Source organism: Mus musculus, chromosome 3 (genome assembly GCF_000001635.26).
Source record: "Mus musculus strain C57BL/6J chromosome 3, GRCm38.p6 C57BL/6J".
Classification (NCBI taxonomy): Eukaryota; Metazoa; Chordata; class Mammalia; order Rodentia; family Muridae; genus Mus; species Mus musculus.
Genome location: NC_000069.6, coordinates 90,091,625 through 90,105,935, shown reverse-complemented (window position 1 = coordinate 90,105,935; position 14,311 = coordinate 90,091,625). Strand labels below are relative to the sequence as shown.

The 14,311-nt window shown below is 45.6% G+C and overlaps 2 protein-coding genes across 26 annotated transcripts in view; both read right to left on the bottom strand.

The window, feature by feature from the left end:
- The window catches only part of Nup210l (nucleoporin 210-like), a 111,145-nt gene extending 106,216 nt beyond the window's left edge, over window positions 1-4,929 (bottom strand). For 13 of the 14 annotated variants that reach the window (XR_375598.4, XR_375599.3, XM_006502293.3 and 10 more), the window contains exon 1: window positions 1,579-4,929. Coding sequence is in view for 12 of the 14 variants with exons in the window: in XM_006502293.3 (XP_006502356.1) it covers window positions 1,579-1,769 (191 nt within the window). In the remaining 2 variants the exon portion in view is untranslated. The remainder of the gene's footprint in view (window positions 1-1,578) is intronic. The other variant, NM_029937.2, reaches the window with a different exon arrangement.
- A 104-nt stretch (window positions 4,930-5,033) lies between these two features.
- The window catches only part of Tpm3 (tropomyosin 3, gamma), a 28,252-nt gene continuing 18,974 nt past the window's right edge, over window positions 5,034-14,311 (bottom strand). For 6 of the 12 annotated variants that reach the window (NM_022314.3, NM_001271764.2, NM_001253738.1 and 3 more), the window contains one exon: window positions 5,034-6,408. In NM_022314.3, the coding sequence (NP_071709.3) occupies window positions 6,326-6,408 (83 nt within the window). In that variant the 3' untranslated portion in view covers window positions 5,034-6,325. Of the gene's footprint in view, window positions 7,562-8,865; window positions 14,006-14,311 lie in introns of those variants that run through there. The other 6 variants (NM_001293749.1, XM_006501835.2, XM_006501836.2 and 3 more) reach the window with 4 other exon arrangements.

Genomic DNA, 14,311 nt, shown 5'->3' with positions numbered 1-14,311 from the left:
GAACTCCGAATTCAAGGCCAGCCTGGTCTATGGTGCAAATTCCAGGACAGTTAGGGTTGCACAGAGAAACCCTGTCTCAAAAAAACAAAATATGGCTCGAGGGATGGCTCAGCAGTTAAGAGCACTGCCTGTTCTTCCAGAAGACCTAAGTTCAATTCCCAGCAACCACACGGTGACTCATAACCATTTGTAATGGGATCTGATGCCCTCTTCTGGTGTGTCTGAAGAAAGTGACAGTATACGCACATATATAAAAGAAAGAAAGGAAGGAAGGAAGGAAGGAAGGAAGGAAGAAAGAAAGAAAGAAAGAAAGAAAGAAAGAAAGAAAGAAAGAAAGAAAGAAAGAAAGAAAGAAAAGAGAGAGAGAAATACATGTATATATGTACACTAAGAAAATAGCACTGTGTGGGAAAATAGCACTGAGGCTGTGTTTGCAACAAGACAAAGCTTCCTCTTACCTTGGAAAATAATTCCCTGCAAACCTAGAAATGGAGCTGTTATCTCAAATGGAAAGTTGCCTACATTCTGAGACCAAACAAGAATACAAAATAATTACTAGCATCTTGGACGGATGGAAAGCTCTCAATACTAGAACAAATCCCGAATGATGAACATCACACTGGGTTGCCTACAAGACTAAGATCCTTATACTTCATGAGTGTAGAAGTTCTTGTACTCGGGAATAAAAACTTCAGTGTTTCTCATAGAGGGTAGGGAAAGGGCTAGGGATGTAGTTCCTAAGTAGAGGGCTGGCTAGCAGGCGCATCCAACTCTCCGATCTGCAAAGTTACAGGAAGGGGAAATCTCTTTCACTTAGAATAAATGTTCTGGTATCCAAGGGCTTCCTTTGGTTAAATTCCCTACAGTTCATGTAACCAGGTCACCCGCCACTGAGTTCTCTTATACTCAGGAAGTTGATAGTCGTTTTCCCAGAGTGGGCTACCCATCTTTTTTTTTTTTTTTTTTTTTGGTTTTTCGAGACAGGATTTCTCTTGTGTTGCCCTGGCTGTCCTGGAATTCACTCTGTAGACCAGGCTGGCCTCGAACTCAGAAATCCGCCCGCCTCTGCCTCCCGAGTGCTGGGATTAAAGGCGTGTGCCACCACGCCCATTTTAGACTACCCATCTTCCCACTTCAACTGAATCCCCTGGACAGTTGATCTGCTGGACAGGCAGATCGCGTCTCCATGCATGATGAATTGTGTCTTATTATTCTAGCTTGGTGGTTGTTGTCAGGGTCTCCTAACGTGGCTCTCACTTCACCTGATTCCGTTTCCATTATAAATCCTTCAAATTGGGGCAAATGAATGCCAGCAGTGTCTGTCTGACACGGGACTTGCCTATGCCAACAGATGTGTCTCAACAGGGAGGCAGAATTCCATCCTAGTTTTGTTTTGTTTTTTTGTTGTTGGTGGTGGTGGTTTTTGTTTTTTGTTTTCCTTAAAAAGCCTCACAACTTATTATATCCCACCCAAGGATGCCACATACAGGCCCCTCCACATGGTGAGACCACATCAGATTCCTGTAATCCTTTTCCTCTTCACTGTGGTGTCGAGATCTCTGCACCCGGTTCGCTCACCAGATGTAGCAGCCCCGCTGCGCCTCTAGCAAGAAGGGCACCCGGCCTGGCTCCCGGCTGAAAGGTAGTAACACTTGAGGCACATTGAGTTTGTTGGCCAGGGTCCCAATTAAAAACAGGAAGAAGAGGTGTGGAGCCAAGGAGAAAAGGAGCCCGAAGCTTCGGCGTCGCGGAGCCCCAAAGGCAATCATGGCGACTGCCTGGTCTCAGCTTCCCACTCAACTACAGGTGGCCAGCACCAACACCAACCAATCAGCAGCCACGACGTCAGCGGGGGTGGGGGGTGCCTTTCTTGCTAAGAATTGTGGGTACTTAAGTGCACCAAAAAGCTACTTTATAGAAATTTCGAGCAGAGACCCAAGGAGCCATTTTACTAAATATTTGAGGGTAGATTTTACTAGCAAAGAACCAGACAGAAAGGTCTAAAAACTCAACCAGCCTCCCCATCTCAACTCCTCAACATTGTTGTCTATTGTTTGACTCTATTTTTATTTTTTAATAAAATAGGACAGAGAAACTAGGGCAAAACTTGTGGGTCGTGTATACAAAGGTCTGGGTTCAACCCCCACTATTAAATACAAGAAACAAGTTATTTAATTTTAAACATTGAAGTAATTTCCAGCCAAGTGTGACGGCGCACGCCTTTTATCCCAGCACTTAAGAGGCAGAGATAAGCCATCTCTGAGTTTGAGGCCAGCCTGGTCTACAGAGTTGCATTTCAGAACAGCCAGGGCTACACAGAGAAACCCTGTCTTATAAAAAAATAAAAGTAATTTCCAGTCAGCATTAGTCTAGGGTTCTAAATGGAAAAAAAAATTCATCTCTAGCATAAACAGCTGCCCTTTGTCAAGGCAAGTGTTATTTTTACTGGGAATCGGATTTATGTCCTGCTTCAAGGCCACAGTTCAGGTAGCGCCAGACAGGGGCCTCAGAAGCAACATGAAAAGCCATTGTCTCAAACAACCTGACTCAGCAAATGACCCCCTGGGAGCACTTGTTTTCTAGTAGGATGTGGTACCACACACCCATAATCTCAGTCATCAGGAGGCTGAGACAGGAGGATCAAGTCTAGTTTAAAAAAAATAACACCCTCTCCATTCAGTTCACTGGTGTCCAGTGAATTCCTTGTCATACAAGAATGATGACTTGAGCTCCCAGCACCCAAAATAAAAAAGAGGGCACAGCATGGCCCTCATCCCAGCACACTGGGGTGGCAAATACAGAAGGAGCTTGAGTGTCATCAGCCAGTCTAGCTGACTCTGTGAACACCAAACTCAGTGAGAACCCCCTGCCTCGAGGAGAGAAAACTGATTGAGGAAGATACCATGAAATCCCCTTCCTACACAGAGCATAAACAAATCTAAAAAACCCTGTTTTCTCCAAGTACTCAAAAGAATATTCAGGAGTGTGAGTAGCATTGTCTTAAGGAGGCTAAGCCCATGGAGTTCATAAGGTTGTGATGATGACAAGTGTGTACTTCAGTCTGTTAGATCATGTGATGTCTCCACGTTGCCTCCATTCTCTAAGTGATGGCACTTAAAGATTGAAACTGGACATACTTCCACCCTGACTTTAACATCCGGGTGTGCATGTGGCTACACATGTTGGTACCTGCATGCCACTGCATGAGTGTAGCCATCAGAAGCTGACCAGCAAGAATCAGTCTTTTCACTGTGTAGACCAAACTCAGGTCGTTAGGCTTGGCCGGCAGGTGCCTTGAACCACTGAGCCATCTCACCAGCTACCCGTGATTAGAGGCTGTTTCACTTTATAGTCCAGGCTGATCTGGAATTTATTATGCAGCCCAGAATGGCCTCATCTTTGTAGTAATCCCATCTTGGCCCTGATCGCCCCACCCTTGCTGGAATTACAGCAATCAGCCTTCATGTCTGGCACACCCAGGAATTTAAGTGCAGGGAGTCAAGGGTGCACACCTTTTAACCCCAGCACTCAGTATGCAAAGGCAAGCTGTTCTGAGTGCTAGGCCTGCCAGGTCTATGTAGTGAGTTCCAAGACAGCCAGGACTACATGGAGAAACTGTCTCAAAAACAAAAACCAAACCAAACCAAACCAAACCAAACCAAAAAACAGTAACAATGTTTATAAGAGAAATACTTTAAAGCTACACATGGGGCTGGAAAGATGGCTGAGCGGTTAAAAGCACTGATTGCTCTTCCAGAGGTCCTGAGTTCAATTCCCAGGAACCACATAGTGGCTCACAACCATCTGTAATGGTGACCCGGTGCCCTCTTCTGGTGTGTCTGAAGATAGTGACAGTGTACTATCACTATTTATTTCATGAACTCACATACATGAAATAAATAGATCTTAAAAAAAAAAAAAAAGCAACAGTAAAGCTACACACGGTAGCTTGTCCCTTTAACTCCAGAAGCTGGAAAGCCAACAGGTAAATCTGAGTTTGACACCCTAGTTTACATTAGGTACTAGGCTAGCCAGAGCTATGTACTCAAACTATCTCAAAACAGAAAATGAAAGTAAAAGTGCTTATGTAGAAGACAGAAACCAACCCTATATACTTCACGCAAATGCTAATTTAAAAAAAAATTTTTTTTCAATATCCCAGAACTTGGGAAGCAGCAGAGGCAAGCAGAGCTCTTTTGAATTTGAGGGCAGTTTGTCTATATAGTGAGTTCTAGGATAGCCTGGCATAGAATCCCTGTCTCATTAAAAAATAAAATAAAAATCCTACTGCAGCCGGGCGTATTGGTGCACACCTTTAATCCCAGCACTTGGGAGGCAGCCTGGTCTACAGAGTGAGTTCCAGGACAGCCAAGGCTACACAGAGAAACCCTGTCTGGGGGTGGGGTGGGGGTGGATCCTACTGTATTTGTGAGCTTTTTTAAGTACAGAAGCCCTCAGATCCCCTGGAACTGGAATCATTGGGGGCAAAGCCAGTGCTCGCCCCGGCAGAAGCAGGTGTTCCCAATCCCCAAGGCACCTCTCCAGGACTCCATCATTTTTGGAGACAGGTCTCTTTTTTTTTTTCCCCAAGACATGGTTTCTCTGTGTAGCCCTGGCTGTCCTGAAACTACTACATAAACCAGGCTGGCCTCTGCCTCCTGAGTGCTGGGACTCAAGGTGTACAGTGCCATGTCCAAGCGTTTGAGGGTCTGAACTGAACTTGAAGTTTATTGAGTGGCTAACTGGCTGGTGAGTAAGCTCGGGGGATGCTCCTGTCTAGTCTAGTGGGCTGGGACTACAGACCGTGTGCTGTGCTTAGTCTTTATATGGGTGCTGGAAACCTAACTCAGTCTTGGTGCTTGGGTGATCACTTTACCAAGGGTGCTACCTCCTAAACCCCACAGGCAGATTCTGAACCCATGCTATTTTTGTGTGCTCTATGTTAAGTCTGTCCGCTGTCAGCCACAAAGACTGCCAACAGGGTCCGTAAACCGTGGAGAAAGCGCACCTCGTTTAACAAAGTCAAGCCGGTCTGATCGTGGAGGGACTGGTTCTTTATTTCAAAATGTCACTTATCGATATTCAGTATCAAAACAGTTGCACTGCGGGGTTCTCTTTCTCCGGTCGGTCGGTCGGAGGAGAGTACAAACAAGCCAGGAATCTGCAGGGTGCCCACCTAACAGGCCGAGAAGAAACCACCTGAACATGGCAATTGGGTGGGGACACTTGAAAGATCAGCACACCACTAGCTCACAGACTGCAAAGAATTCTCACAGTCAATGGCTTGGCCAAGCTAACCCAACCCCCCAAAAACAAAACTTCAAAATAATATAAAATTTAAAAAGTTTTTTTTTTGTTTTTTGTTTTTTTACACATAAGCTATTCAAGATTTCTCCAGCACTGACTGATACAAAGCACAATGAGATGGCACTTTAGAGACCGCAGCTTCAGGAGAGGGCGATGAGATGATGTTCATGTGGCTAAATCAGTGGCACAAACATAATTTTCCTTTCTCTGTCTCCCTTGGGGGCAGGTGACCTCTAAGAGGTCTCCACAACACTAAGGGGCGGCATGATCCATCTTTGAGCAGTTAGGAAAGGGGTAGAGCTGCGATAAGTTTGGGCTCAGGGCTGGGGCTGAACGGTAGCACGCTTGCCTAACTAACATGCATGAGGCCCTGGGAGGTGGGGCTGTCTCAGACGTCTCATTGTCTTATTTGGTCACATCTGATGGAAAAAGTAAAAAATAAAAATAAGTGTAAAATTGTTCAAAGACACCAAAGCTGAAAACCTTCACAGCCCAGAACAGTTTTTGTTTTTGGCTAACTTCCTAGAATCCCCCTGTTGTTTGGCTAAGAGTTGGTGCAGAGCACTGAGGTCTCCCACAGTGGAGCCTGCCTGGGCTCTGCTGGCTCTCAGGAAGGCAGGCCCAATCCTGGGTTTCTCCTCCATGGCGAGACAGTATCCATTAGGCTAAAATGTGCTGCTCCAAGCGGCAGAAGTGCTTGGAATGTTAAAAATGGTTGCTAAGACAGAAAGTAATCACAATGTGCGTATCACAACTGCATTGAAGACACTGCGTTGTGCTCACATTCCCTTAAATATTGTTCCCAAAGGTGTTCAGCCCCTCCAACTGGAACTCTGGGAAAAGGCTGACACAGTTTTGTGAAAAAGACAAGAGGGGTAGTAAAAGGGGGTGGCAGGAGGGAAAGCAGCCTTCAGTTAAAAAGATCAGCCCTCAGTTTCAAGGTCAGCTTCAGGGAGGCTGGCCTCTGGCGGAGTCAAGGTCAGAGGGAGGAATGGCCGCGGGGCAGGGATGGGGAGGTCTACATCTCGTTCAGGTCCAGCAGGGTCTGGTCCAGCATCCTTTGTGTACAGAGATGCTCCTCTTTGGTGCACTTCAGTTTATCTAGTGGAAATAAAGAAGAGAAGTTAAGCAAAGGTCCAAGTTCTGAGACTTGCTCCAGTTGCAAGGAAGGTACAGAAGGCAGCTACTGCACACCTGGGTTCTGTGGGGTCTCTGGCTTGCCTACTGAAGCCAAAGAGTTTCTCTCCTGCCCGGGGGAGGGAGCTCAGCTTATCCGCCATTTCATCTCCCTCCCACAGGCAACCAAAAGGCATTATTCAGCTTTCGGTCCCAGAAGGATCCGGTTGAAAGCACCAGGCGCCCACCCACCGGGTCTGTTCACAGGTCAATACCTATTTGAAATGCCACAGTAGAGTGTGACCACTCCAGACAAGGACAAAGATCAAAATCTCAAGTAAAGGGCACAGGATCCTCCTACAGTAGGTACTTTCTTCAGAGTGAAGAGGACAGGAGTCCTCAGGTCAAGGAGAATAAATACGACCCAGACGCATTCTTGTCAGTAAAGCCCCACTGAGATTTTAGCAAAGTTATCAACAGAGCTGACTCGGAGAGTGACTTACAATTAAACACAAAAGCAGCAAGAAGGAAAACTATCAGGAAGAAAGCCTGGTGGCAGGACACCAAGCATTAACCTGCCTAGCAAGTAAACCGCAGAGCTTCAGGGAAGGGAAGAAAAAGGCCCAAGTCAGGCCCCTTTTCATACCACACACCCTTCTTGCCCATCCCTGTTTCCACCCAGTCACAGGAGCCCAACCCTGGGCCTGCAGATGAAGCAGTTACAACGTCTTGTCAAGTCAGTGCTTTTATTGTTAGAAAATATCCATGCACGAGAGCAAGCCCTACAGTCAGTGTACAGGTGAGAAGGCTGCAGCTAAGGGCTTCCAAGTTCCGCACTAAATCTCCCAGGCCCCTTCTTCATCACCCACAAGCTCTTCTAGAATAGAAATAGCCACTGCAACTTGGTGGGGGCTGCCAGGAAATCAACGGTAGTCTAGCTGCCCTCATTAAAAAAGCAACTTGCTTAGGGCGAACAGTAACGGTTTAAAAGGCAATCAGCTTTTTGCTGGGTCCAGGTCAGTGGTGTGGGTTTACTGGGCATCAGGGAGCCCTGCCCGTCAGTCACAAAGACCATGCAGCGTTAGCTTCAGCTCATTAGAAAGCAGGCGGTTTCGCTCAAGTTGGCTGTAGAGACGCTCTGCAGCAGCAACAGAGAGGGGAAGAGGAAAGGAGAACAGGAGGAGAGAGAGAAAAGGGGAGGTTAGTAGAAGGCAGAGGCAAATGTCTTTCACCTAGCTGGTCTATGTAACATGCACCATTCGGCAGGAGAGTACAAGGACCCAGGGCAGGAAGAGTGATCAAGTTGGTGGAAAGAATAGGGTAAGAATTTCAGCTGCAGGACCATTCTGAATGTGAAAACACACTTCCTTCACAGCATCTGTGCCTGGGGTGTAACTGTCACGTGGCAGATACAGTGCACTTAGAAAGAGGCATTCAGCCGTGAGGGCTTGGAGAACTCACAGGGAACACTGCATACCCATCTCACCAAATCGACCTTCACTTTCATACTTCATATGGAGTGTAATATAACAAAGACATCCTCAAGTTCTCCCTGATTCATGTTTACGTTCCCATTTTATATAAGAATTAACCTATCCCAGTCGGCAGTATACACAGCACTTAAAGGTTAAGCTAATTATGACTACTATGGGGTTTAGAGCACCGAATGCTCTTCTAGAGGAACTGGGTTCAATTCTCAGCACCCACATGGCACCTCATAACCACCTGTAACATGCTTTCTTTTGGCCTCTGTAGATAACAGGCATGCATGTGATGTACAAACATGAAGAGTCAAAACACCCCCATAAGATAATAAAATACAGGCTGGAGAGATGGCTCAGTGGGTAAGAGCACTGACTGCTCTACCAAAGGTCCTGAGTTCAAATCCCAGCAACCACATGGTGGCTCACAACCACCTGTAATAAAATCTGACTACCTTTTCTGGTGTGTCTGAAATAAGCTACAGTGTACTTATATATAATAATAAATCTTTGGGCTGGAGCAAGCAGGGACTGAGCGAGCATAGGTCCTAAAAATTCAATTCCCGACAACCCCATGAAGGCTCACAACCATCTGTTTGGTTTTTTGTTTTTGTTTTTTGTTTTTTTGAGACAGGATTTCTCTGTGTAGCCCTGGCTGTCCTGGAACTCACTCTGTGGATCAGGCTGGCCTCTAACTCAGAAATCCACCTGCCTCTGCCTCCCAAGTGCTGGGATCAAAGGCATGTGCCACCCCCACCCGGCTCACAACCATCTGTATAGCTACAGTGTACACACATACATAAAAATAAATAAATAAATCTTAAAAAAAAGATAATAAAAAACAATTGATTAAAAGAACATTATATTGTCTCCTTGCCAAAGGTGGTCACAGATTCCAATTCAGGCCAGTGAAATGCAGGGGAAGCTGGGCTCATGAGAAAGTTTTAGATTTCTTTCTTGCTTTGAATATAAATATGATGTCCAGTACTATGAATTTCAATCTTAAGAAAATCTAAGACACTCTAGTATTCATAGGCTACAGCTACTCATCAATGGCTAAACTTCTTAGGTATAAAAAAAAATTCCATGCTACCAAGTTTTTTCCCCCCCGTATAACCTAGAACATTACTTAAATGTACATTTAAGCAGTGCTCAGGTCTACTGCCTTTATCTAGGCTTTCTACTTAGAGCACATCATCTTTTTTTTTTTTAAAGATTTATTATCATGCATAAGTTCACTGTAGCTGACTTCAGACACACCAGAAGAGGGCATCAGATCTCATTATGGGTGGTTGTGAGCCACCATGTGGTTGCTGGGATTTGAACTCAGGACCTTTGGAAGAGCAGTCAGTGCCCTTACCCACCGAGCCATCTCTCCAGCCCAGAGCACATCATCTTAAGAGGAAGTATGAGGATTTTAGACTCTTCCCAGACTCCAATGTGATAGGATGTTGTTCTGTTGCACTGGTTCATTTCAAACCCCATGTTGCAGCTATAGTCTCCAAAAATAACTGGGATTATAGGTGTGTACCACTCCACCCAGTTGTAGATAATCCTAAACCCAGAGATACAGGAAAGCTAAAAATTACTCTTGGGCCACCCTACTATCAGTCAGGTGACTGAAGCTCAGGTGAGAGCTTTTCTGTTTGTTTTCCCACTAAAACAGGGTCTCTCACTATATAGCTCTGGCTGTCCTGGAACTCACTTTAGATCAAGCTGTGCTCCAATTCAGAGCTGCCTCCCCACTGCTGAGATTAAAGGTGTGCACCACCATTAGATGCCCTTCTATAGGACCTGGTTCAATTCCTAGTTTAAGTTCAACTTCCTACGTTTTAGAGCTTGCTTCAACTTGAGACATGGTCTCATTTTCCAGCTAGGCCTTGCTCTCTGGCTGGGACTGGTCACAGAGACAAAGCACTTAGTGACTGACACTGTCCTCTCTTCCAGGGAGGACATGGGATTCGTAAAGGGCAGACTTTAGGGGTCCTTTATTTTTTATTTTTATTTTTTTAAAAGAACAAAGGTTATGTGTCTCAGGCTGGCTTCATACTTGAGGAATCCTCCTGCCTCTGCCTTTGAGTGCTTTAACTATAGATGTCTACCTCCACGATTGACCAGACAGGCTGTGGCTATCACAGTGGCCAGAAGGCTCTACAGATATCTACTGACCAGAGGAGAGCAATATGCTAATGTGCAGAATCTTTCCGTGTGTACAAGAATTACCCTACCCTACATGACAGAACAAGAGTAGTCAGGAGGCTTCTAGAGGGTCAGTGCTGAGCCTGTTTGACTTAGGAGACATTCTTTTTGTTTGTTTGTTTGTTTGTTTTTCTGTATAACCCTGGCTGTCCTGGAACTTACTTTGTAGACCAGGCTGGCCTCGAACTCAGAAATCCGCCTGCCTCTGCCTCCCGAGTGCCGGGATCAAAGGCGTGCGCCACCAACACCTGGCTTTAACTTTTATTTTGAGGCAGGATCTCAAACCCTCACCCTGCTATTCAAACTCCTGACTTACACCCAATGGCTGCACCTGTTCTGAGCAACAGTCTCATGGGGTTACTTAAATTTAAATGAACTTTTCCATTCATTTAAAAATAAATAAAGCTGAATTCTAGCCTCACCACAAGACATGTTTAACAGCCACAGAAACAAGTGGCTGATACCTGACCTCAGTGGCCAGATTCTACCGGGCACGAGCACTTTCAAGTGTGGTTACTGCTTTCCTTCACTAATGCCCTCTCCTTGAATATGGTATCTGCCTACAGTTGAACCCAATGCTCCCAACACACTCTCAACTTACTTGAGCCGTGGATGCCCAACTGCACTTCCCTCTTTCTCAGTCTGTCTGCTGGAGCCGAGAACCCCTCGGCCCTGAGCTGCCCCTCCCTCTCCTCTATCCCTTATCCCTTCAAACAAGTTCCTTTGACTTCCTGCCCAACTTAGCTTTTCTCTGTATTTAACCTTTCCACGCCTGCAGTGGTTGATTTTGCTTTCTTTTTTTTCTCTTTCTTCACTTCTTTCTTTCAGACAGGGTCTCTCTTTGTACTACTGGCTGTCCTGAACTATGTAGACTGGCTTTCCTCTGCCCGGGTGATGGGGTTAAAGGAATGTAGCACTATGACTAGCATCTTTATAACTTAAAATACCTTGGATATACCCTTAAAATACCGTTTGGATTCCAAAATTTCTATCAGCTCCTCCCCTCGTTGACCACGAGTTTCTCAGACATATGCTTCTCCTGCTTCCCAAATTCCAAGCCAGGACATTAGCTCCCTACCATCTTTCATGAAATCACTTTCTCAGTCTCAAAACCAGTTACCTAACTTTACCTCTGCACACTTAGTTGTCAAAGTGTTTATCTTATCAGGCAGGGCTGTGCATGCCTGTTACCCAGCTCACTGGAGGCTGAGATTAGAGGACTGCTGTGTCTCAGGTTAGCCATAGCTACACAGTGAGACCCTGGCTCAGAAAAATAGAGAAATCTGCAGCCTAATCTAGCATTTCCCGAAGTACAGCATATTCTTGGTTAGTGGTGTGTGCATGTTACTGTTTATCTTGTGAACTTTAAAACATTTTAAAAGCAAGAGTCGATTTGAAAACAAAGATAGCAGACCAATATTAGCTAGTACAATGATACGCAAACATCTGTAACTTGGGGCCAGAACACTCAACCCAATATATATGTATATACACATACCAAATATACTATTTTTTTACTTGGAAAAGTTTTTTGTTTTTGTGCAGTGTTCTCAACGTAGCCCTGGATGTCCTGGGACTGGTTCTGTAGACCAAGCTTGTCTCAAACTCATATATGCCTTCTAAGTGCTGGGAATAAAGGCGTATACCACCCAGTAAAAGTTGTTGTCTTAAAAGAATCTCACTATACTGGCTGGCCCAGAACTTGTTATATAGACAGTACTGACCTCGAAGTCAGAGATCCGTATGTTGAGATTAAAGAGGCATATACCACCACACCCAGCCTTGTTTATTATTTTTGACCCAGGGTCTTGTTATGTAGTTTAGTGTGTGTGGCCTTGAACTTTTGATCTTCCTTCCTTAGTCTCCAGAATGCTGGGTACAGGCTTAGCCACCATGCCCAGATGCAACAACTTTCATTCTTTTCGGAGCACACACTAGTTCATAAACTACAGTGGCGTCTCCCTCAGCTATCTGACAAGGACAAAGCTTCGGCAACCATCCTGCCCACAAACCTGCAGAGCTACTGTGTTCCTCCCTAGCTAAGCTTCTTCACTCTGTGTTTCTGTGGCTGGAATACTGAGTCTTGACTACCTCTAAACTGCATTCTGCTCATGAAAAGCCAATCCTGGGGCTGGTGATGGAGCTCAAGGCTCTGGGTTCAGAGTTCTGCACCACCAAACCAAACACAATGAACACACCTCATACAGTACAGTTGGTGGTGCTGTCTTGAGAGGCAGAGGAAGGACTGCCGTGAGTTCAAGGACAGCTTGGGCATAGACTGAGTTCTAGGACATCCAGGGCTAGTGTAAAACTTACTCAAAAAGACAAAGAGCTCAAAATTCTAATTTGGAGGTCACCGTGACAGCAGCACCCCTCCCTTTACTATGTGCACCCTGACCTTTACTATGTGCAGCTCAACAACAGCTTTAGCTTTAGGCTTGTACTTTAGACTCAGAGCAACCTACATGCAGGGGGCTCCTCAGCTGCGTTAATGTCTATTAGGACAGGAGAGCTAGAAAACACCGGGCTGGCAAGATGGATCAGTGGTTAAGAGCGCCGACTGCTCTTCCGAAGGTCCCGAGTTCAAATCCCAGCAACCACATGGTGGCTCACAACCATCCATAACGAAATCTGATGCCCTCTTCTGGAGTGTCTGATAACAGCTACAGTGTACTTACATATAATAAATAAAAAATCAAAAAAAAAAAAACACAAAAAGAAAACACCAGGCCCTGCCTGCCACACAAATCAACCTCGACTTCATCTCAAAGGCTACGTGGCAGGGATAGTGTAGGCAAAGGAACCTGGCTTGGGAGAGAGCTTCTCTACCTAGCTATAGCTTCCCTTTCTCTCTTTGTAGTACTGGGGTTCAAACTCAAGAGCCTTGTGTACATTGGGTGACACTCTCCCTGTGCCACATTCATAGCCCTGGATACTGAAAAGGCAAGTTTCAAATATGTACTCTGCTAAGAAACTGAAATACTATGCAGCATTTAGCTGTGATACCAAATGTATCTGCTGTATAAACTGGAACAGCTGTGAAGTGTTGATATTCAATTCTACAATGTGTACCAAGAAGAACTTGACTATGAAGTTTAGTAGTAAGTCATTACCCTCACGTGTATGTTGTTTGAAATATGCATGACTAGCTGTTTTCCCTTTGCCCATCATTTGCCGTGTGCGTCCTATAGAGGACAATGGCAGCAGCCTCGAGTGAGCGAGAAATGAGAAAGGCTTAAAGATGAAACACCTATCTATCAAGAATCCAACCCGCCATGTTACACCTTCCTCTGTGAGTTGGGATGATCACTTAACTGTAAGGATGGGTCCGAGGATGTAGTTTCTGAGTCTTGGGCAAAAGGGCAGAGTGATAGGAGCTAAATCAATGGTCACTGACCTTACTGTACGGGAGAGGGGCTAAAAGAATGAAAATGTCCAGGTGGGCTATGTAAGAACTCCTCAGTAAGGTTTGAGGAATAGCACCAGACTTCCCACCATGAGAAGCCTTTACTGGTCACTCGGACAAGACTCCAATCAGCAAGTTTAAGTGTCAAGAAAAACACACACACAAAGTAGCTTTGATCATACAGAAGTTGGAAGAGGGGAAGCCTAATACAGCTGTCCCCACATCACACTGGCAGGACTCCTTCTTATGTACACCAACAACTTTGTCAATAACACAAATGCAAGAGGCCGTGAGGCTTCTGGCAGCTTAACATTTTAATATGGGGTTGGAAAGCAAATATGTAAATTGCTTTGTGTGCCCCCCCCCAAGGCCCTCCAGCCCTAAGGCTGTAGGAACCAGCCAGGCTGACCCAAATGGAATCCAGAGCGAGTGGGGTGTTGGGTTCCCCAAGGAAAGGGGGCAGATCCAGAACAGGGCAGAAACGGTGACAGTTTATCTGTATGAAAAAGGACACTCCAGGTGAGAAGGGCGGGCTCAACTGAGGCAGCAGCTTAGGAAGAAGGAACAAGAGCGACAGAGCAGGAGGAGAGAAAGCCAGACACACGCACGGGCTGCAACACTCTCCCAGGGTTAGTGGGAAGACGCTGCAGGTTAGCACCAACAGATCCACAGCAAACAGGTAAAGTCCCCCAAATCTTTTGGTGCTGTTTACTGCTTGGCTTGCTTTGGGACTCAGCTCAAAACTGGCTGCTTCTCACCCTGGGTATGTCCCATTAAGTTTAGTATCAGGGCACAAATCAGA